The 24,862-nt window shown below is 39.0% G+C and overlaps 1 protein-coding gene across 2 annotated transcripts in view; it reads right to left on the bottom strand.

Moving 5' to 3' along the window:
* The window catches only part of LOC121959816 (rab GTPase-activating protein 1), a 91,178-nt gene that overhangs the window by 55,339 nt on the left and 10,977 nt on the right, over nt 1-24,862 (bottom strand). Inside the window, exons 2-14 of one of the 2 annotated variants that reach the window (XM_042509320.1) lie at nt 23,053-23,288; nt 20,156-20,185; nt 17,799-18,057; nt 17,182-17,395; nt 16,771-16,945; nt 10,918-11,078; nt 9,411-9,521; nt 6,960-7,026; nt 6,774-6,876; nt 5,607-5,776; nt 5,273-5,441; nt 3,748-3,841; nt 79-229 (exon numbers count right to left, since the gene is read on the bottom strand). In XM_042509320.1, coding sequence (XP_042365254.1) covers nt 79-229; nt 3,748-3,841; nt 5,273-5,441; nt 5,607-5,776; nt 6,774-6,876; nt 6,960-7,026; nt 9,411-9,521; nt 10,918-11,078; nt 16,771-16,945; nt 17,182-17,395; nt 17,799-18,057; nt 20,156-20,185; nt 23,053-23,205 — 1,857 coding nt within the window. In that variant the 5' untranslated portion in view covers nt 23,206-23,288. The remainder of the gene's footprint in view (nt 1-78; nt 230-3,747; nt 3,842-5,272; nt 5,442-5,606; nt 5,777-6,773; nt 6,877-6,959; nt 7,027-9,410; nt 9,522-10,917; nt 11,079-16,770; nt 16,946-17,181; nt 17,396-17,798; nt 18,058-20,155; nt 20,186-23,052; nt 23,289-24,862) is intronic. The other variant, XM_042509321.1, reaches the window with a different exon arrangement.

The raw sequence follows: 24,862 nt of genomic DNA, 5'->3' as shown, positions 1-24,862 counted from the left end.
ACACCAACATTAGGGGATCATGGGACTTTGCGATGTCCTGGCCATCCTAACACAGACAATACTTTTGTGTGGTCTTACCTTTGTAATAAGAGTGCGGTACTCCTCTACCTGGTGGTCATTGTTATGACAGCCTGCCAGGAGCTGCCACACCTCCCCACGGAGAGCCTCAGGAATGCCGCTCCGCACCAAAGCGGGAAGCTGCCTGGGACGCACTGATAAGTTCATATGCCTGAGAGAGGAGAGAGGAGGAAAGGGGGAGTCAACCATGGCAGTTTATCATGCACATACTAATTTTATGTCATAAGTTGCAATCTTTTGGTGCACACCTGTCTGCTATATCGACCCCAAACAATGTTTTCATAGGCTCTACATTGTGTCTATAAAGGACTATCATCATATCTACAGATGGTGTGCTGGGCAAGAATCAGGACAGTGAGGAGAATTTATATCACCTAATACAGCGGACATAAGGATTTACGAGTCCCACAAAGGATACAATCAATCAGTGACACAAATGTCACAGATTCAGAGTGTGAAATATGTGCTATTTTTGCATGGAAAACATTATACTTTCTATAGGGCTGCGAATCATCAGTCAGAGACCCCTCAGCAGAATGAGACTGCTTCATATCAAGCAGTCTTTTTTTCTTTTTTTTTTTTTTTACTAGTCAGCATGGTATGTAGTGTAGCCTAATTCTGGGTATGTTTTGGTCCCCAGATTTTACTGTAGAGTGAGTGCTCTTGACTTTAACGCTTCTCTTTGGAGTTGCGGCCATGCAGGCTGTGGCACAGAGGAGGAGAAAGGAGACTTTCTGCCTAGAAGTGGTGAATTTACAACTCAAAGCAACTTAATATGATACAGTCTCTGGCTTTTGTTTGTTATCTAGTGTCAGCAAAAAATGTTTCTGCACATTCGTGACCTGTCATTAATGCAGTTAGCTTATTTACGTGAATGCCACTGTCACATGAACATCCTTCAGAGCCCGTTCAAACATTACAACTTTGTATGGAAAACAAAATGCATCATCTAATATTTATACTGAACATCTGAATCCACTTGCATAATTCTGAGTTGGCTACAGTCCTTACTTTATATATCCTTCCTATTCTTTCTCAGCTTTATTACTCCACATCTTCCCTGACATTAGTTTTTCTCCCTGCACTATTTTTACCAGGATGGATAAACAATAAACAATGGGAGACAATAAGCCAATAGAAAATAACAGCAAGCAATACACAGAGGCAATTTTTAGTTCTTCCTTCCTTCTGAATCTTCACATTTAAATGTTGAAGCTGTTGGCGAAACACTCCATCTCAGAGAATGATTTACACCGTATGCAGCCTGATGTGAACTCAGGCATCTGCCAGCCAACTAGTGAGTGACAGAGACAGAATTAGAGATACAGAGTGAGGGAGAAGGTGAACTTGGAGACACAGCTGTATCTACCTAACAACTACCGCCTGACTGGAGCCGACAGAAAATCCCTGAATCCCTGATGATTCTCTCACTTTTTCCTCCTTTCTTAATTCATCACTCATTATTTTCTGACTTGTTTGGTTTGTTTGTTCCCAGAGTCAGGTTATGCAATGTGTGGCATTTTCTTCTGAGTATCAGAAAGGGAACAAAAGTGTACTGTGTACTTGTGTGTATGTGTGTGTATGTGACATAAGTAATGCCAGGCCTGGTCCTCAGGGGCCTAAGATTGTAAAGGGCTTTCTTTGATTTGCTCCCTGAGAGCTGCATCCCACAATGCCGCAGCACACACACTCTCGCTCACACACAAAATCACCCGCACAAAGCCTAGCATTATAACACACTAGTCTTATGATTTCTTTCTTCATTACCTTTGCCAAAGAGTTCATGTATTTGCCTTGTTTTGTGCTTTGGTTGTTTGTTTGCAACATTATGGTAAAAACCAAGGCAAAGGTTGAACCCCCAGATCCGAATCACATGATGGATACACAGATTAATTTTTCACTTTGCAGTATATGACATTCATAGTCTAGGTTAGGTTTGCCTAAACATGGCTCTCACCTCGGACATAGCAAGCAAACATGGAGATGGGTGAGCTAAAATCGTGGCATTAACAGTGCAGTGCTAACAACAGCAACAGTGCCGATTAAACTACCAGTGTTAATAGGGGTTTAGCTCACAGTCATTTGTGCGACCTTGGAGGGGGAACCAGAGGGTGGGCATTACGCTTCCATGACGACTTGGTCCCGCTACTGTTTAGTTATTTAGTTGAAACACCGTTATCAGTGGTGCTACCAGCACTAACAGTGCTGACAGACCTAACAGTGGGTTTTTTTTGTTTGCTTTTGTTTAAGAAGAAAATTTTATTATTTTCAACTTGAAAAGACATGCACAGATGTATAATACTAAAAAGTATAACAATCCAGAAAACAAACAAACAACAACAAAGAAAGGCAAATGAGCACATAAAATGAAATATTTAAAAAAAAAATAAGGGGGTGTGGGGGGTTTCATATACAAACACACATTAATCTTAAAAAGATACATTGAATGCACATGACCACACCGCTCTGATTGTACCATTATAACCTTCAAATCATTTATAAAATAATTTTCAGACGGGCCTCTGGTGCTTTCTAGTAAATTGTGGTACCTCCTCTGAGAATTAAGTAGCATAAATCGCTGGGCAAGTGATTTATCAGTGGCTGCCATACATTTATGAAGCTGCTCTCATTTTCCCTTTTATTTTGGCACTGAGTCTTTCCATGAGAAGCACTCTGAAGATTTCTCCAACCCATTGCATCACTAATGGGGTGGAGATCTGCTGGGGTAAATTTTGCTTAAATTTTGAAGTATTCTGTGTTGTCTGTGTAGTGCCTACACCTAACAGTGTTACTGGGGTTACTTTACAGTCACTGGGGTTTTCGGTCTGGGCAATATATCATATATATATTGATATGGAATAGCTTCTAAGATTTTGGATATTTCATTATCCTAAATGTTGTCCTGTCCTGGTTTCAAAGGCTGCATTACAATAATGTGATGTTTTTTTCTCAATGTACCACTCTTCTAGCTGTTCTTTTATTTACCTTAACCCACTAAGTCATGATATTCGCAATACCGATGATTATTTATCGAAAATCTCATATAAAGATTTTTTAAAAAGCACCAACTGTCAATAGAGTATACCAATGAATATTTATCAAAAGTCTCATGTAAGTATTTTGTGAAAAAGCACCAATAGTCAACCCTACAATATCACTGCAAAATCAATATCAGGGTATTTGGTCGAAAATCTTGCAGTATTTGATTCTCTCCATATTGCCCAGTCGTCCGGGAAAACAAGGGTTATTGTGATTTATCAGAATAAACATATATAAGGTTAAACAATTCATACATAGTTTGTATTGTACAAAGTCAACTGACAATAAATTATACTGTTCTCTTGAATAACATGCAGAACATACACGTAAAAAGAGAGAGGCATGGTAAGTTGTGTGTGTGTGTGAGACAGGGTGGGGAGCTTAACGTACAGCTAATTTAAGTCCCGGCAGTTTCAGTTCAGTTCATCACAAGCTTCTGATTAAAAACAAATGCAGTAATGGGAGACTGAAGCCATCTTAATAAGCTGCTTATCAAGAACTCCTCCCTGCTGCTCTTTCCCTGACGAACATACAGTGAATCTGCTACCCCCCTCCCCACACACACAAAAATGACTTGGTGTATGTGTGCACATGTGGAAGGACAATGTTAACGAGGAAACAAAGCCTTACCACTTGGATAACAAGTCCCCCCAGGTCTCCAGGATCTTCTCTGCACACTCCTTGGAAACGTCACCTGACCCGCTGAGTAACGGCTCATCATTATCTGGACATACAGGAGTACAAACACGTAGAGTAAAGACAAGTTAGGTCACAAAAAGTCTTGCATGTGAAATGAAAATGATATAAAAATGTGAGGATTTAACATTGGATGTTGTCACATATCAAGAGATTAGTAATTGTGGAGAAAATCACAAACTTTCTGCCTAATGGTGATGCCAAGATCAGCGATAGATAGTATTTTTAAGCAATGACCCCACAGGCCATCAAGTTCATTTCTAGTGGCCAAAATGTAAATTTACATAAAATCAGCAATTTTTTGTCACTGTTTTGGTTTTTCATGGTCCACCTTTGTTTTTGTGTGCATTTCTGGTTCTCCTATAAAGATCGCGTTATCAAGTTGAGTGGGCTAATAAAATCTATACCTTAATAAGCCCCAATATATCTGTTGCTAGCTGGCAACCAGTACTGCTGTTTTTGTACAATGTACAATGTGCATTTGAGCTGTGGACATGATAATATTGAGCTTCAACAGCATCTCTCTTATGGGTAATTTCTTATTTCCTAAACCACATGCATACCTAGATGTTACATTTTATGGTCTAAACAGACAGTAGGGTCTTTCACTTAATCTTTTCATGGTACCAACTGATACACTGTACAACATATCTTTACGTACTGGCACAAATTTTGTATCTGAGTACTGTGGTATCTATATATTCACAACAACCGGCAAGGAGCAGTCAATGGACATGCAGTCCTAAGAGTGAGATCAAACAGGACTGTAGATCAAAGACTGACACACAGATGGATAAAAAAAAAAAGTACCTCTATTTGTTCTCTGCCTTTTATGCTATTTGCTACCGCTCTCTCTCACTCTCTCTCTCTCTCTCTCTCTCTCTCACACACACACACACACACATCACTACTGGCTAAGTACTGTGTGAGGAGTACAAACAGTTCTGTCACACAGCGCCTGATAACCCACAGGATTTTGACTCCCGTGGACCACAAGTCTATATCTGGTACAGCCCTGTAGAGTTTTATTTTTTAATGAGTCATCGAGCCAGGGTGCAAATGTAAATCGTAAATATCTGAGAATATGCAGCATAATTGCAAGGGTAACACAATGGTTAAGCATTCCAGGGTAAAAGAGTACAAAATGTATATTATCTTGCCAGTTTAGTGTCAGCTTTGAGGCTGTTTGCGTCTGACATGATCAAGTTCAACTAGTGGTTCAAAAGGCTGAAACCATTTTCAGATGGTTCTACCAAACAGGCTTCCTCTGTGGTTCTATGTGGTCATGTATGCAAAAAAAATATTTTCATATGGGTTATATTAAGAAAATATACCCTGTGCTATATATGGAATTTGATTTTAATAACATATTTCTTATCCCTCTGTATTGTGTGCCTTTGATAAAACAAGAATCCCATAAGAGGTGACTAAGCGGAAAAGTAAGACAGCATCACATCACCTTCCTCTTCATCATCCTCAGGTGGTGAAGGAACAGTGGTACTAGCCCCGGTGGGCAAGATGCCGGGACTGGCTGTGGTCTTTCGTTTCTCTCTCTCTGTCTCACTTTCCAAACTCACCACCTCATATAGTGTGTCAGAGGCGGGACTCTTACGTTCCTTACGTTCCATCTGAAGAGAGATGCATCAAGAAACTACTTGTCAGTCACAAACAAACAGTGTGTTAACAAACTGATTCATTTGCATCACTGCAGCTTATTTTTGGTGCAATTAAGACAGATCATCACTTCAACTGAATAAATCTTGGATGGAAAATTATGCCAGGACTTGATGTACCTGTCGTAGTTTCAGGTAGAAGGTCTCAGTGTAGTTTCGCTTGCTAAAGGGCCAGAACAGCCTGTCATTTGGGGAGCAGACTCTGACCCTTGTCTCCAGCAGAAAACGGACCGGCTCCTCCACCTCTGTGATCACCAGGTCTACTGCTGTCGTCATGTACATAAATTTATCTGGAAAAAATGAAAAAAGCCAAAATGTCATCCCAAGACAGTGATTCCCTTCAATTCACTACCAACAAACCAAAAAAATTGAAACTTAAAATTGTTACTAAGGATGGGACAATGTAGGATTTTAACAAGAATCGCAATATAATGACACTCAAAAAGTTGATCATGTTGAATTTTCATCAGAGATAAGCATCAAAAATATCCAAACAATTGACCACACTCCGCAACAACAGGTTGCATATGCATCGACCTCAAAAAACAAAAAAGATCTATGTAAATCATTGGCATATTTCTTATTAAAGATTTAATGCCATTTTCGATTGTTAAAAAAACCTGGCTTTTTAAAATTATCACTATCTGTGATGTCTGCAATGCAATAAAAATGTCATTTTTCTAGCAAAATAGTAAAGAAAAGTGATTCTAGTATGTTTTATTGCCACTTTAAGAGTTTAAACATGCTTTGCTGATATCAGGATAATATTGGCATTGACAATATTTTGCCCAGGATTATGATGACATAAAATTTTTATTGTCCCATGCCAACCTATAATTGTGTAATTTATGAAAACGATGGAATCTGACATTTTGTATTTAAAGGTAGACTGGTGGTGCATAAGATGTAGCATGTGGCACAATGATGGAAAAAAACTGCCTGTGTCATTATCAAATTTTCAGCTATATTTATGTGTGATCTGTTAAAATGTATGAAGTTTCTGCTTTGCAACATTATTTTTAACAGGGACAGAGATGATTAAAGTGCAGTTTCATACCTATTTAGTGTAGCTGTAATTTTACAGTAAATTGCTCCTTCACAGCTTGATTTGGGGATTTGTGCAACCAGCGGAAAGTGATTTTCACGCTTGGCAATGTGTCAAATATTAGTGTAAAAATATGTGTGAATAAACAACCAACTAGCTAATAAAATGTGAAACAAGGAAATAATAGGTGTTGAAAAATATTCTTTTTTTATGTGAATTTTTGACACATTTTTGGCTGCTACCTTTGGGCGTTTCCTCATTCACAGCCTGGAACTGAGGCGTGTTGGGGTTCCAACTTCCTGTGATGATGTAAGACTTCCCGTCTGAGCTCTTTCCCATTGACTCCTGAAGGGGCAGGAGTTGGAGGGATGTCAGCAAATGCATGCAAACACACAGTGACACACAAACACAAAAAAACAGTCACCAACCAGATCTAGCAGGTGCATGTCGCTGTTCTTCACATTTTTCCCCGGGCTGAGCAGGAGACCGAAACACCTGCAGAGGGGACACACATGAAAGCACGCAACCCACACAAACAAACAATCAAGAACACACACACACACACACACACACACACACACACACACACATACACACACAGAAGAGAGAAAAGTGACATGAATAGGATTACATAATGAAGGGAAAAAAATAGAGAGCAAGAGCAGGAACCAGACACAGAACAATAAATCTCCCTATAGAGTAAAAACAGTCGTTGATCATCACATGTTACCGCAAATAGCTTCCTGGAGGGATCCTCTAACACAGAGCAGAACATGGGGATATTTAAACACAGCCCTTCAATCCTCACCTTGTCTGGGTTCATCAAACAATAACAAACCACCGTGAAAATGGAAGTCGGCAAAAAGGTGATGGATTGTTTACATTTCAGCAGATTTATCAAAGCATGGAAAATGAAGAGCCTTGCAGACAGACTCACATCAATCATCTTAAAACTGTGCCGGAACACTTAAAACCTGACGCGACCTGACACACGGATGTAAAGATGTTCACTGCTCTGTGTTTATCAATTATAGATGAGTGATTCTTTTCAAATGTCTGAGTGTTTTAAGCAGAAACACCGCAACTGGAGCAAATGGAAGAATCTCGGCCAGTCTGACAGATTCTCTGCTTAAGTAGTTTCCCTTTAGGACAATTCCAAAATGTCAGTTTTATCCTTCATTCCCTTGGCTGTTTACATTAATCTAAATTATTTCTGCTACTTTGTCATGTTTAGATATGTCACCTTGGTTGTTATATTTCAAAATAAATCTTCTCTAAGGAGCGTTGTCAACATACCAAAATGTTCTCTTGGTTAATGGAAGGAAATGTAATAATGCACTGAACAAAAGGACCTGACAACAGCTGAGGTTACATGAACAAGAGATGGAGGGGAAAAAAACGATACACCCTAGTGTCGCTTTATTTTGTTTTGCAATACTGTATCAATACACAGAAACTAAATATTGATTTTTTTACCATATAACTTATAAATACTGCAAATACAAACTAAACATTCGGTAGCCTATTAAAAGAATAAAATCAGTTGCTTTTTTTGACCAACAGATACATTTTGCTGCAAAAGAAGTGGAAAAAAAAAACACATACGGTAATCTTTCAAGCTTTTTCTTGGTAGGATATATGTTAACCAAGTTTTTCTTTGGGGACAAAGCTTACAGTTGAAAAAAGGTAATAAATTGCATTATATTGCAAAATGTGTGTTGATCTAGGGATTTAACGATTCACTCAACTCATGAATCGATAGATTCACGATACTGGGTTTACAATATGATTTCCTCACAATTTGTTTTAATTGCAAAATGAGATTACAGAAAAATTAGGACTGAAAAATAGTATATATAATAATATATAATAGTAATATTTCAAACAAAAAATATACAAGATACTGCATTTTCTCTTCTTTTCTATAGCAAATTAAAGAATTATTTTAGCAACTTTATTTGCATTAGAATTATTTTGCTAGAGAGGAAAGCAGAGAGGGCGAGTTTGAAGAAATTGTGACGTGTGATGTCAAGCAAGCAAAGTCAAAATTAGATCACGCCCTCTGCTGTTCAAAAAAGTAATGCAGTTAATTTTTCATTTCACCGATTTGATTCTCACATATTTTGTATCGATTTTTAACTGCCTCGCAATGCATCGTTACATCCCTAGTTATCGCAGTACTCAGCATATTGCAAAACATTTAAAATTGCAATAACATTGCATTGTGACATAAGTTTTACAATACCATCGAATCATTTGATCATGATCGCTATGTTTAGCAAATCCACAATGCAGCGTATAACAGCCACCTTCTATAAAGCTCCTGTTTTAAAATCCAAGGATACATGTATTGATCAGAGCACTTATAAGAACCTAGCACTACCAGTGCACTAAATACTTTTTTAATAGATGAATGTTTCTCTGTTGAAATCAGTAAAGGGAGGGGCTTAGATGTGTTACCCCCACCTGGGGCAAAAATGAGCAGAAGGTATATATTCACTCCAACGTACTGAATGGATTGTTACAAGTTTCTCAAGCTGATTAAAATTCCAGGTGGTTACATGAGGCATTTTTATACTAACTGGACTATTATTCTTAGTATTAGTGGAATATTAGGGTACATATAAACACACACACTGTGTTTTAATGAAAACTTAATTCTGTTTTCTGTGTTTCCTATCTGTCTTAAAGTAGTCTCATCCCTGACTGGATGTTATAGCTTATCTTAATAACACTTGAAACGAAACAAATCAACATTCAGTGGTGTTATGGCACTGTATATTAAACTAGTATCTCAGAGGATGCCTCTCTGAAGCTATTCTGAGGATGTCTTGCATGTGTGCATGAGTGTACGTGCTTGTGTTTGTGCTTTATCTCACCTCTCAATAGCCAGTTCCTTATTGGACGTCTGCTGGACATAGATGACAATTTTCTTGTCCATTCCCGCACGAAGCTTGAAACTCTGCTTGTCTTTGTCTTTTGCTACAGCACTGAAAAATGTGAAAACAAGAAATAGTACCCACATTTTTAACAGCAAAAAGACCATCAATAGAGAAAAGCAGAGATCAATGTGTCAAAAGTATGGTTAAATTATGTAGCAGATACAATGACACAGTGAGGCAGATTTACTCATTTGAAACCTTATATTGGAAATTTAAGTTCACATTTGACCACAGGGTGACTAGACAGGTTGTTTTTGTCTGGATGGAGAAGGAAAATAAAATTCCCTCAGTTTCTACTTTTGAAACAAATAAAACCTAAAATTAAAGCAACTAGTGTTTCTTCTGCTAGAAAACTAGGCCAATAACATTTACCACTAATCAGTAAATCAGCCTTACTGACAGAAAAAAATCAAAGACCATGGCTCATGTTCAGAATAAACCAATTTTTCATAATAAAAGCCTGTATAGGAGCTATTTCAAACATGGTCTGGTCCTGGTTCTTTCCTGCTCTCAAAGCAGAGCAGGATAGAGAGGCATGTTTAAAACAGTAACAATAATCAACACTTTCCAAACCTTCACAGAAACAAATTTCTGAGGAAACACTAAAGAATCATCAAGTTCAAAGATTCTTGCATGAAAAAAAAATCTATCAATCAGTTTGAAATCTATTGTAAACATTTGGAACCTGCCATGATTTCAGGCAGCACTCAGATTACTAAAAGATGTCTCTGTGAGTACTAGGGACTTAATGCACCAGATACAGCTTAGTCAACCATACTATCGCACACAGTCATGCCTTAACAAGGTAAATACACTTGTATTATATTTTAAAGATATACTATGTGCAGTGTTTGTATAGAACACTCTTTCCATATCTTACATCCACAAGGACAAACTGCTCTCATACAAAAACAGTTCATGCGTGCTTGCATGTGAGAGCTGTTTGCATGAAAGTCAGGACACTAAAAATAATCACCAAAGAGCTAATGAGGAGGAAATGCTGGTTAAAAATAACCACGGGCATATTTTCTCGTTCGGTTTTGTTTTCCAAACAAGCTGAGTATCCCAGGCTGTTTTCGAACACACAGGCATGACTCAGTAGTATGTGAAAACAAAATAAAAAGGGTCAAGGAAGATGAGTTGGATGGAGCAAACATCGACTGAGATTCCTAAAGCAGTCTCAGACAACTGCGAACCCCAGACCCAGGGTGAGTCTGAGTGAGACTGAGGGAGCTGCAGGTACATGAAGTTCATTCTTCTCTGGCTGAAGTCACAATAGGTACAATGGAAAAAGTTCCATGTTTCCCAACGTCTGTGCAACCCCAAAGCATTTCAAGACAAATATGACACATTCACTTCTCACAATTTACACCTATGTGAAAGCATAATAAAATGTGAATTCATGCTCCAAACATTAAAAAAATCATGGGTGAATGTATGTTACCTGAAGGTACCCTTGCCATCATCCTCCTTGATTTCCAGGCTGACAGTGAAGGTAAACAAGTCACTGTCAGGGGTGAGCGGAGCAGGCTGCTGAGATGACAGGACTGCCTTCTTAGCTGACCGCCGAAACGCCGTGGCAAAGCTGTACAGTATTCTACTCACCTGCAGGAGAAAGGTAAATATACACAAAACACTTTAAAATAAATCAATGGGGAGGACTAATAATGCAGATATACAGGTAAATAATCTGTGTTTGAAAGGGAATTTGTGACATTTATATTGACTTGTGCTCATGGTCAGTAGAAATTGCCTCAGCAAACATCAGAACAGCACATATGGCAACTTTGTAAAATGTCAAGGCCTGCGCCCCCTTTTGGGGGATAGAAAACACAGAATCTACCGATATCAATTTAATTTGATGTGTTTGGATTAAATCTTTAGCAACTTTATTTGCATTTATTTCTCGTTAAACATTTGTTTTATGGACATGTCTAATTCTTATTTAACAACCTTGCCTGAACTGAAGCGTTTGTGATACCTTAGTAGATTAACTCTTTGAAACCTGGAGCAACATCACTTTTCTTGTGCTGCTTTCAAATGCCTTTCACAAGTATTTAACCCTTTGAACTCTGAGCAAATTGGTTTGATTCCTTTCCAAACATGGCAATGAGAAGAAGGTAAGAAATGTTTCATAAATTACAATAAATACATTTAGAAAATTATTTTTTAAAAAGCTAGGGCAAAATGTTGAAGGAAAAGAAGAAAAAAGCTACGTTCAAACTATATTTACAATTACTTTAATTACATATTGAAAATTATGTTACAAAATTATATAATTTTTAAGCACTTTTTCCAGGTCATTTCCTTTATATTATTTTACTAATTTCCTTTTCATTGCCTTTTTTTAACTTATGTTCAGGTAATTTTCTTGTACTTTTTACTAAATCCTGGCTAATTTTTGCATCACTTCTTTTTTCTTTGCTCATCGCCTTTTACCCGGGTTTTTGAAAGAAATGAAGCCAATTTGCTCAGGTTTCAAAGGGTTAATGATCACCGTCATGTCCCTTCGATTAAAAACACAGCCAACATTGACAAGTTAGCGAATTAAAACTAAAACCTAATACAAAACATTTACAAAAGAGATAAACACTATCACATGACAAAATATTGTACTTTACTCTGTTGCCTTTGGCACAAAGTTTAGCAGCTTCTGTAGCTGAAATGTCTTGTAGACCATAGAATGGAGTTCTGGAAGCCAAAAATATCTGCGCTGAGCAAGTAATCAGTCATTAGTATCGATTAAAAACTGCACCAAACCTCTACAGATCTGTTATGCCATTCTGCAATATGGGGCACTAAAAAGCTTACCTAATGACCCACTACTCTACTGACAGCAGATCCTCCAACCTATTAACCATTTTGAGTTTTAATCAACATACTGATTCACATTTGCCTGTGTGGAGTGTGGAGGTATTGCTCCTACAAGCATTAGGCAGAGATGACTCAGTCCTACCAGGGACTGCAGAGTTCTGCTAAATCAACCCGGGTAGAGTTGGGGGAGGTCAGTGAAAGACTGCCAAGTGTGGAAAACTAGGTGGTAATGATTTATTTAGATTCACTAAACATACTTTTCCACTCACAAGATTTGCATTAAGTAAGTATTTGATTTTATTTCTGATTATTACTACACAGACATGTGAGTGTCATAACAAACAGAGCGTTCCCCCAACTAGGGGCCCACAGCACAGTGGTTTTGGATGATCTCTAATTCTGGTAAACAGCAGAGCTTGGGGGTTAGTGACTGAGAGTTGGTGTGTGGAAACTGCTGTTATCAATAAATAACAACGCTCTTTTGGTTTTTTCAAGGCCAGGGTATAAAGCAGCTCTTAACATCTCCTACAAAAAGCCTTTGTTATGTTCTCGGTACAGTAGAAGGATGTTTGGGCATCGCAGGGGGTTTGTTTATTGAGAAACACTGGGGGACTGGATGTAAGAGATGGGAAATAAGGAGTTAGATGGGGGTCACCCCCTGTATGGTTGAAATTCTGACAAACGGCACAAGAGAATTGCTGTTTTGTACTGTTCCAATCGATGCTAGAATCAACACTGACCAGTTTTCAACTGTCTAGAAATGGCCTGTTTGTTTTTGTGTGCAGACCTTTATTACTTCCTGGACAGTTGTAGATAGTTGCAGAAAAATCAATCCTTGAAAAAAAGAACGCCTAGCACATCTATCTGAAGAGACAGGTGAGTTCAAGAGGGACGTACTGTTATAAAAATTCAGGATAACATTTTTAACTATTTCATATAAAATGCAGGGGAAATGTTCAATGTTAATTTTTTTTATTGAAATGTAATTATATCAGACATTTTGGATATTGACTCAGCCTTTAAAACTGTAGCTCTTAAAAATCTGGAACTTGTTAAGTATCGGGCTACACTGTCTATACTTCCATTACAGAATATTCTTGTTTTTTCCTATATGGTAGCCTTATCTTAATGTGCGTACTTGAATGCAGCTTTGAGACATTCTGAAATGATGTCACGGCAACAATCCGTATTCATTTGTCAGTACCCCATTTGTGTTTGTCTCTCTGAACATGTGATTTAATTTGGGTCAGGAACCCAAATCATTTGAGTGAAACAAATCTATTTAAGCCATTTTGATTTGAACTGTACTAAATACACATCTCTGGACAGGAGCAGCAAGATGATGGGAACAAAAAGGGAGGCGTTTAAGAGTCAGCGGAGCTCTGCATCCCCATCAACACCAGAAAACTGGGAATCGTTAGGAAGCAGCCTTGGGGCCTGACTAGGAGGTCTGGCACAAAGGAGGCGGAGTAAGGCTGAGGATGTGGTTTGCTTTATGTATCAACAGCTCAGCTCAGTCTGTTTAAAAAGTGAAATTATAAAGAGATTATGAGTATAAAACATAAAAGGACTTACAGTAATAATTCCAATAAAAGAATGGAAAGAATTTGCCCATAGTTTCTAATTTCTCTTTCCAAATTGTCATATTCTTAAAATTATGGCAAACGAATGCTTCAGATGCTCTTAACTATTTCATTTAATAATAAGGTCACTTGTTGTATCAGATGAGACAGCTGGAGAAAATAAGGAAGTAAACAGTTTTAGTCCAGCTGTGATGGCCCGCCACAAGGTTAGCTCTGTACAGATATGGAAGTTTGTGTGGGTATTAGGGTTAGGTGTTATCAAAATTCGCTTTATGAATATACTGCTCTCAGAAAAACAGATATATGAAATTAGTGTCACAAATAAGAGAGAGCCACACATGGATACAAATATGATAGGACTGGAGACACATATGTTGTAATATCTGTAGGTAGCCACAATGTATAGGCAATAAGATTTTTTTTGTTTGTTTGTTTTTCTTGTATTGTTTTTTTAATGCATGAGCTTGCTGAGATTAACAGATCAAATAAATCAATTGTTGACTGTCACTTCTACATTTAATCGCTTTTGCAGAGGCCCTGATGATTGAGGATTGATTGCTCACCATGGTAGGAGTTATATGGTCCTGCCAAGGGGAAGATGTATGATGATTTATAAACTAGGATTTAACAACGCAGTTTAGCATAAAGAAAGTAAGAGAACAAGTAAAAAAGAGACTGAATATAGTGCAACATTCATAACAGGCATTTTACAATTGAATGTCTTTCTGTAAACATGGACATGTAAAGACCATTATCATGGCCAGCCAATATTGTGTTGAATAATAATCTCACCATATCACCCAAGCATAGTAGGCATCAACATGAACAGTGCTTTAAGATGTCTTGGGACTTGTTTACATTGGGGTTTGAGATTGATGGGAGACATATGACTCCAGCAGCTTTTTTCTGAATAAGTAGGAACCAGCGGGGTGACTCATTTCAGTGTTTAAGTGCAAATGTGAGGCCAAAAAAAAAAGGAAAAGCTGATGGCATGGCAGCTTGGTTTGTTGCTGGGGGTTTGAGAGGAAAAGAAAGGCAAGAGCAAGAGGAAGTGAGTTGAGAAGAGGAGAGAGAGCTGAAGACAGAGATGTCTGGTTGCTAAGCAAAGAAGTTAATTACTGCTGGGGCTTATCAGCATGTGGATTTATGTGTGTGTGTGTGTTGAATATATGCATTAATGTTTTAGTGTGAACATGTGTGTTATAAGTGGGTGTCTGAGAATCTAGGTAGTAGGATGATGTGGGTCTGATAAAGTGGCATCTGTCTGGAGGCTCTAAGTGACATTGAAGGAGAGTGCTTCCATGAGGGAGGAATCAGGTCACCGAGCACTGAAGCAGTACTTTAACCCAGTTTCATGAGTGGATTCCCTCTTCTCTTCCTTTATATCTCTGCTGAACTCACTGTGTATAAGCAATGACACTTCCTCTACCCTATATGTTAGCTTGGGGGATTGTGAGTACTTTGTGTATGATGTACATGTGCACTGCAGCACAGCCTGCAGAGCATGACATAAAACCTTGGGGACCTCTGACGAAGCTGCAACACTGTTGCTAAACCCTGAGGAAAACGCTACGGGGAGATCACCATTTTAAGACAAGGTCAACCAGAATACTGTTGACACTATGTGCGTGTACACATGTATATGTACATGAGTGGAAGAGAAAGAAAAAGTTTGAATAAAGAAGCGTATTGTGAATACAGAGCAGAGGAGCATTTCTAAGAGGAGCTTTTGCTCCCCCCTTTGGTTCGCTCTCTGAATAGCAGTAACACTGCTTGTTACCATTTTTCTTTTGGTATGTTTGAACTGTACCAGAATGTGGGATGGTCTTCTCTCAGTAAAAAGGGAAAGACCATGCCTGCTTTTTGTTTATAAGGCATTAAAACTCAAATACATTTGTCATCATAGACATTTTTATCCCTTGATACTCCTCAGATCAACACTGAGCATGGTAAAATGGCATTTAGTTGTTACACACAAAATAAATAAACAAATTACAAGAGGTATTGAAATAGACAGATTCAGGTTTTTCTTGATGTAATCATTCCTCCTGTTCATACTGGCCTTTAAGAGTTCCCTAACTAATGCATGATGTGATAGAGGAAAAAACCCACAGTCCTTGTTTTGTGCAAAAATGTATTCCAACATTTATCTCAAGCTAAAATTTCCATTTAAAAATTTAAACTAGAATCACTGCCTTGTGGTTATATTCATCCAACAACCAGTGAAGTTGTAGTTTACATTAATATCTGTCAAGGCTCATAGTTCAGGAAGTGAAGACTTTGAAGAAATTTAATAAAAGGTGTTATGTGTATTTTTTGGCAAAGTTAACAGAATATCTTTACAACCTGCACAGTTTAAGATGGACATCGAAGATTAGTATCACCAATTCAGTGTCTGACCAAATGTCTCCCCTTCTGTTCCTGAGTTATGTTGCTGAATAATGGCCAGAAAAGTGTTTTTGCAGAACATTATGATGTCACAGTAAAGGTGACCTTTGACTTTTTGGATATAAAATCATATCAAATCATTTATAATTTTTTTTTTGTGTGAAACTTTGTTATAATTAGTTTATGAATTCTTGACTTTAACTTGTTTTGTGAGGTCACACTGCTCTTGACCTTTGACCTTCGACCACCAAAATCTGTGCAGTTCATCTTTGAGTTCTAGTGGACGCCTGTGCCAAAGCTGAAGAATTCCCTCAAGGCGTTTTGACATATCACATTTTTGAGAATGGGACGCACTAAGAATCAACCCAAAAACATAAATCCTCTAGCCACGGCTCTTGCCGGTGAGGAGTCATAACAATTGTGACCCTTTCCTTTAAATGTGTCTCCAGTGAACAATCCATAGTTACACACAAATTTAACAACCAGCAATCAATTAATGAGTGAATCCTCACCGCCTCTTGGATTTGGCAGCGGAACACGTGGATCCTGAAGATCTCAGCATTGAAGTGGCTCTCAGTGAAGGCAAAGCAGTCGCTCTCTGGTGTGCCGTCATGGCCTCGCACACAGAACAGAATCTTGTAGATAGGGTAGTTGGCGATCTCTGTACTGGCATTGGGGTCCAGCAACCTGTTAGAATATCAATAAAAAATACTGCCATTTGATATCTTAAAGATGCTGTTGCATGATGACATTATATGTGTGCGTTTTATAGTGTGTGTGTGTGTGTGTGTGTGTGTGTGTGTGTGTGTGTGTGTGTGTGTGTGTATGACATCTAATTCAACATTAGGTGCCCAAGTATGCATATTGTAAGTAGACATATGTTAAAGTACATTTAAGAACTGGAGCTAGTATGTGTCCCCTACCTGACAGTGCCTTCAGACACGCCTGGCACAGACAGTGTGACATCCAGAGGGACTTGGCACTGCCCTCTGAGGATACTCATCATACGGAGGGCCTCCACCTCACTGCGGGGGGCATTGACTGAGGCACACCCAAGATATGTCAGCTGGCTGAACACAACGCTGTCCTCATCTGGGATGGGACTGCCAGGACTGCCCTCTGATGATGATTCATCTGCTGCAAAGGGACAAAGGTTTGGGAGGGGGGTGGAGAAGAGAGCACAACAAGGTAAAGGCAAAGGGGGGATTATTTTAAAACTCCTATTATGATTTTCTATATAGTAGGAGGAGAGATAGTAAGAGCAGCTGTATGAATAAGTGAAATTCATGTAACAAATGCAAAGGGGTGAAAGGTAAATGAAAAGAAAATGGCAAGAGCCATCTGCTACAATGATAAAAAAGAGGCAGTGAGGGAAGTGGAAAGACTCAGAGTAAACTGTATGATTAAGAAACCAGGGTATTTCTGTGATTATCACTCTGAATGACTTAGAAACACACCTTTAAGCTGGAGATAAGAGCCATTGTGTCAGCTTCAACAGTCACAAGAAAAGGGGATAAAAAATAGTCCCATCCAAGCTCACCTCGGTAAGACCTTTCATTCAGCTCACTCTCCTGAGCTGTCTGAACAGGAAGGACCATCTCCAGCTTGGGTGGTGGTGCGCTCAGAGGGTCAGAGCCTGGCGGTACAGGCGACGCTGTAGTGGGAAGAGGGCAATGGTCGCCCCCGCCAATGCTGTCCATTCCTGCGTCTGATCTGAGCCCAGTGTCAGCTACCGATGGGTCCATAAGGACATCTTCTAACTCCCTCTGGAGCTGCTGCTCACTTCCATTCCCCACAATCTGATACACACACACACAGAGGAGGAGGAGAAACACATGCATTCGCACACACAGAAACAGACATAAACACAACCACACCGAGGAGCAGGGACAAAAGGAAGCATATAAAGCAACACATCTTGTATAAAAAACAAACAATAAAACACAAGCACATTTTTTCCAAACAAAATCACTGAAGTAATCACCCTAACATATTGAAACTAAGATAATATTTTCTCATACAGCATTGGCTGTGCCCTCTACACTGATTTTTTCTCATTCATTTTAAGTGATTGCAGTGTGTTTACAAAGGAGAGATGCCTTGTTTCATGTTGGAGTTTAAGAGATATATCTTCATTACATTTCATCCAATATTAGTGATTAGTAGACATGTGAGTTTGAGTTGTGCAAACACCTGCATCAAGACATTAGATGAGCCATGCCAACACGAATTGTGGGAGTTTTTTTCAAGGTAACAAATAGCAATTTAAAGAGCAAACTTAAGGCCGGACAAACCATGAGGTGCCACAAAAGGTGGCAACGCCCCTTCTTGCTGCCTGCTGTGGCAGCAGCGTATGTTAGGTAAGAAGTGGAGAACATACTTAAGCTGCAGAGGACAATGCTGTGTTGAGCATAAAGGAAAAGAACATACAATTCAAGGAATACTTCACCCCAAAAATGATCATTTGTGCACCAGTTACTCAGCCTGTGCTACATTGAACTCATAATTTAAACAGTCTTTTTCTCACATGCCTCTGGTGAATGAAGAATAAAAAAACCAGAAAAAAAAACCCAGCAGAAAAACTATATCAAAACGTCAGTTCACAAACACTCACACAAGTCATTCGCCAAGTCTCATTTATCCAATCATATGCTCAGTACTTCCCAAACAGACAGTCCCTTCTGATGGGAAACAGAACTGAAAGTGAAACTATCTATGCTCTCCTCAAAGCCATGGACAATAATAATCATTTTACTCGCTGAACATGGAAGCTTCTGGTATACCAATGCCATATCAGTTAGTTTGCTTGTGTAATTGTGTGACCATCACTAATGCAAACTAAGTCTTTAAAACACCAAAGTCATACAAAAACACAAATTAACTAACTGAATGAGGCAGTGGTAGACCAGCAGCTCCTGTGTTCTGAAAGGTAACACAGGATTACTGTTTTTGTTGGTGGAGTTTAAAAAGAGCATAGATAAGTTTCATTTTCAGCTCAGTTTTAAGTACTACTGTTTTAACAATAATGTACTTGTTTGGAAAGTACTGAGCATGCAACTGCTAGAATGAGACTTGAATTATACTGCGAAAATTGTCTGAGTTTGTAAATGGATGTTTTGATGTAGTTTTCCTGTTACAATATGCAGTCGTCTATGACTTTAATTCATCAAGAATATTCTCTGTTTTTTGGATTCTTTATTCATTGTGGAGGCATGCAAGAAAAACAAAGTTGTCTTCACAAAATCAACGCATCACTGGGTGAGTGATTGATATATAATGCAAATTTTGGGGGACAAGTTTTCCTTTTTCCTTTAAGATTTTTCAACCTTAATTGTATTGGTTATTATTGCATGGTAGACTATTCAGGTAAAATTTTCCAGGTAGGCTTTCCATGTTTAGATAGCCATACATAATATCTTTGCCTTGCAGGTAAATTTGTTCAGTGCAGTTAAACTTAAGCAATTGTCTAGAGCAGGATGGAGACTACTGCTACAGCATCTGCGTTCATAGCCCTAGAGCCATATAAGGGAAAAAAGGAGTATAATTTCAAGATGGATGTAAAACAGCTATCAATTCTACATTTGGGTTCACACATTTGACACAACTGCGTCACTGTGCAACTGTGGTCGGCGTTGGGATTTACAGGTAGTGCTAAAAGCCTGGGGAAATTGTCAGCTACAACTACAGTCCTATATGTGAGAATGTCTATCACTAACGTCATCAAAAACTAGGTGTTAAAAAAGACTGGCTCACTCAACAGCCGGCAAAGAGAGCACAAATAATCACAAACAGAATCACCACGGAATCACATCACAGAAAGAGAGTAAAATAGAGAGATACAAGCAAGAAAGAGATACAAAGAGAAGGAAAGGAAGGATTGTGAGAGAAGAGACTGACCTTAAAGCTGACCCCTTCCTCAGAAATCACCTGCATAACAAACAACAAGTTTAGACATACTGACTCCTCTCTGACCGGATGGGCTGACTGGGAGGGAAATGTGCACAAGAGTGTGTTGGCGAGAACCAATACATGATGTCTGGATGACCAAGTGTCAGTGAATGGCGTGATTTCACCACTACGTATTGAGAACAGTGGATGTGTGTAGGGTACCGCTTCTCCTCCGTCCAACATCAGGCAGACAGCTGCCTCTAGGCTGCACAAAAACTGATACCTCAACTCAGTTTTCAATCAAAATAATTGCGATTTGTACTTGTGCAAATCTGTATTCTCTCATTTCCAAGCACAACCCATAGCGTGACCTCCCCCTATCAACTGATTATGCAACATCAATGCTCTGCTGGCGCCATCTTCTGGTAACTTTGCAACATCAAGTGAATGATTTTTTATTTTACAAGGAAACAGGTACAGTACAGTAATGACATACACTGATGGAGACAGTACGAACACGCCATCCAGTCAAGTAAATGTAACAAAAGGAAGTGTTATAACTAGTAAACTGAAATAAGAGAGGAGAGGAGAGGAGGAGGAGAGAGAGAGGAGAGGAGAGGCGAGGAGAGGAGAGGAGAGAGAGAGAGAGGAGAGGAGAGGAGAGAGAGGAGAGGAGAGGAGAGGAGAGGAGAGGAGAGGAGAGGAGAGGAGAGGAGGAGAGGAGAGGAGAGAGAGAGAGGCGAGGCGAGGCGAGGCGAGAGGAGAGGAGAGGAGAGGAGAGGAGAGGAGAGGAGAGGAGAGGAGAGGAGAGGAGAGGAGAGGAGAGGAGAGGAGAGAGGAGAGGAGAGGAGCGAAACCTAAACCCATCAGGGACACACACAGGATGGTGGCTAGCAGCTACATTTCCTCCAAAAGTCTTCATTCTGTTTGTAGAGACCACGCCCTAGTCACAAAACACCATTACTTTCCATGACAATGAGTTCAAAGCACTCACAGCTGCATCGCCACACTGTTTGTCAACTAATATCTGCTGAGTGACTGCTAACTGAAGCGCAGAGGGCGTACTATATGTCAGACATACTGTGGTACAATAGCACAAGCTGTATACTTACAGAAGCAGCTGACTGACTGCAGAGGTTCTCCCAAAGTAAAGTATTCAGCTTTGCAGATGCTGAATGACAAACTGGTAAAATATCAACTGATTTTTCCTACACTTTCAGCTCACCCACAGATATACAAAGTGTTTTCTTCGGTTGCATGATTTGCAAGGATGACACCCTTCTTTCCACTATCCCATACTATTTAAATCATACCCACCATTTACAGAGGAAGCACTTAGGAAAACAAAAAAGTTCTTTACTACAATTAAAGCCAGCAACAATGTACTCCCAATGTCTGGCGATGTGCAACAATTTAAGGGCTCCCTTTACTATATGAAGCAAATGGAAACAGACACTCACAGATAAAACACACAAATCTAAGACCAACTATGAGAAGACCGTAGAGTGAGAATGTGGGAAAAAGCAAAACAAGACATGGTTAGCCTCATGGTTAGAGTGTGAAACTGCATGTTTAAAAAGATGGACAAGAGCTGTCATGAACACAACCTGTTGACGATGTGATAAGTATGGATTGTGACCCCTGACCTGCAACTTTATCAAGTTACATGTGCGACAAATAGGTAAAGATGAAATGAATATCAAGACGTTTTGGTAAATCATGCTGTGGGTCCTGAGATACATCACCTAAATTAGGGGGGGCGATATATCGAATATACTCAATGAATCATGACTTGTCCCACATGGGAAATATAAAATGACCAAAACACAAACATCGACTAGAAACTGTCGCATAATCTTTTTAACGCAATGAACATGAGATTTGCTCTATGGCGTTTGGTTCTCTTGCTCTCTCCTGGAGCACCACTGAAACTTGCAAATACTACTAATATATTGATTGGAGAGCTGTTAGTTTGTTTCCAGCTTACAGTGACTGAATCTTAAAGCTTAACAGCGGTGCAGTAAAAATAAACGAGTTTAACAATAGCAGGTGAGCAGGTCAAGTGTGCATTTTTGTCTGCGACTCTGATCACGATTACTGAGTGACCACGGAGCACCAGTGCAACTAGCAAATCTTTATAATATATTGACTGGAGAGCTGTTAGTTTCTTGCCAGCTCACAGTGAAGAATCCTAACATTTAAAAGTGTGGCAGTGCTGACATCTAACTGTTGACAGGAAGCTTCAATTTCACAGTGAAAACATCTTACGAGTACTCGTGAGCCCAAGACAGCTGGGTCCTTCAAAATAAAGGCACCAGCTTGCTTTATCTAATTATAAAAATACTTTATTTCATTTTACTATAACAGTGTTTTATTTAACCTGATAATAACAATATTTTATTAAACTTTATTATAGCAGTACCTTATTTAACTGTATTATATGGCAGTTGCTACTTTATTTCACTCCATTGTAACTGTAGTTCTTTTCATAATTTTGTATTTTAGTAGTCTAAAATAGTTTAGGGGAGATTTCAAAATAAAATACCTATTGTGCATCAGGATACAGCCTAAAAATATTGCCTTTTTTTTGTCATATCGCCCAGCCCTAACCTAAATCAGTTTTAACTATTACAAAAAGAGTGCTTATTTGACATAACTAAATCTGCAGCACACTCTGGCCTCCTACTAGCACAGTAGCTGTAATTTTTCTTATGTTATCAGGACCAGATTGTGACTATTATCAGTACTGAGCATAGTCATGAAGATCACATTAAGTAACATATTTTTTATGCACTATTCAAGTGGCAGTAAACGTCAACAGACTTTCAGACTCTGACCAGTACAGCTCTGAAGCCTCCCTTCTCTCCTTTGTACTTCCGTCCATACCTACACCCAACCATCCTTACCTTCAGTCCTGTCTTTTCGTCATCACTACCATTATTAGTGGAGGAGGGTGTCTCGTCCCCCAGCCGGGACACAAGGACAAAGTCCTCACTGTTGAGAGTGGACACTGAGTCCGAAGACACGCTAATCTTCCCCACCGAGCCCTTGTCATCCATGGCTGCCGCTGTTAAACTCAGCCACGCTGCTCATGAATGGAAGACGGGAGGCGAGAGTGGTGGGAGATGATGAGCAAAATCACCTAGAAAAAGAAAAAATAAATAAAAAAGAAAAGAAGCAGAAAACAGTTATGAGGTGATGAAATTCATGAGGCATCTTTAAATGCAACTGGAAACTTGGCTTATTAGAAACTATCCCTCTCATATAATGGTATAAAACCATTTACAATTCTCTTTTAGAGGTCTTTGAAACACCTTTAGGAAACTCTGAGGAAGCTTTAGAAACCTAAAGAGAGGGGGCATTTAGAGAAAAAAAGAGGGGGCAAAAGAAATGTTTAAAAAAAAAGCTCACTTCAAGTTAAAGTGCTAGACAAGAGAGCACGCTACAATGAAGAAGTAATGTCATGTGTAAAGTCATGTGTTGCAAATGTGTCTATCTCAGCACAATAAAGAAGCCGTATTTGCAAAATAGCTTGATCAATGCAAAGCCATGGTGATGCAAGTGTCATTTTGAAAAATAAACATGCATATGAAAGTGAGGAATTAGGGAACAAGCCAGCTTGCCACAGGCATCCATCTATTTCATGTCAGTATTGTACCTACAAAGATTAAATTGTGGTCACACATCACCACATCAGACATGTACACCAGAAATATATTACCCAAATGCACAAAAAGAGCAATGCACTGAATGTGCTAATTGCATTGCATGTACTCATCAGTGCCTGGCTGTTCTCCTGGCCTGACACCACAACTACAAATAACCCAGATCCTGTGGGAAACACTGCACATCATCCGCTCATCCCTCGCTCTGGCTTTTACTCCAGCTCCCTCCAACAACAATCAATAAAATTTAAAGATAGCATTTCTACTGACTTTGTCTAACTATTAAAATTAGTGAGCAAAACTGAGCACATTCTCAAAATGTCTTTGTGAGGATACCTTATGAATGGAGAAACAAGCCAATAGTAATGTTGGCATCTAAGTTTATGCAAACCACAGATTTGTTACATGAAACTTCACATTTCTTTACGTTATAACAATGTTGTGGTTAACATGTGGTTAGGTTTATGCACAAAAGCAACTTGGTCACAGTTCAGAAAAAATCTTGTTTTGACCTAAAATACACATTTTTGATGGCACAAGACTGACTTCACCTGATTGCCACTTTTTGTGGTACTACGTTGGCAGGAAATGCAGCAATATCTCAGTAAGAACAATTACTTTTCATGCCAATATCCAGGCATGAAACACAGTGATGTTTGTGTAGAAACAACCACTTTTCTTGGCAGCATCCCAGCAGAAAGTGCATCATTGTCTTGGTAAAAAACATTCACTGTTTGTGGCACTAACCCGGCAGGAGACAGAGCAATGTCTCCATATTAAACAACCACTTTCTGTGGCACCATTGCTGGTGGGAAAACATTTACAACATTAACATTTATAATAACCCAGTTTTTAGTTTGATGGTCTCAAACATTGGTCTGCAGCTTTGCAGGCGTCTCCCTGTGTAAACATGACACCTACCATCCCCTGCACCTCCTGATGACCAAGTGAGGTCATCACTACATCAACGTAACTTATAGTTGATTTGCAGAAATATGCAATGCAAACATTTTCTCCTGGTGACCGAGCTGGAAGAAAAGACTGGAAAAGA

The sequence above is a fragment of the Plectropomus leopardus genome, chromosome 20 (assembly GCF_008729295.1).
Source record: "Plectropomus leopardus isolate mb chromosome 20, YSFRI_Pleo_2.0, whole genome shotgun sequence".
Classification (NCBI taxonomy): domain Eukaryota; kingdom Metazoa; phylum Chordata; class Actinopteri; order Perciformes; family Serranidae; genus Plectropomus; species Plectropomus leopardus.
The sequence above is the reverse complement of the archived record's forward strand: the minus strand, read 5'-3'. Positions and strand labels throughout refer to the sequence as shown.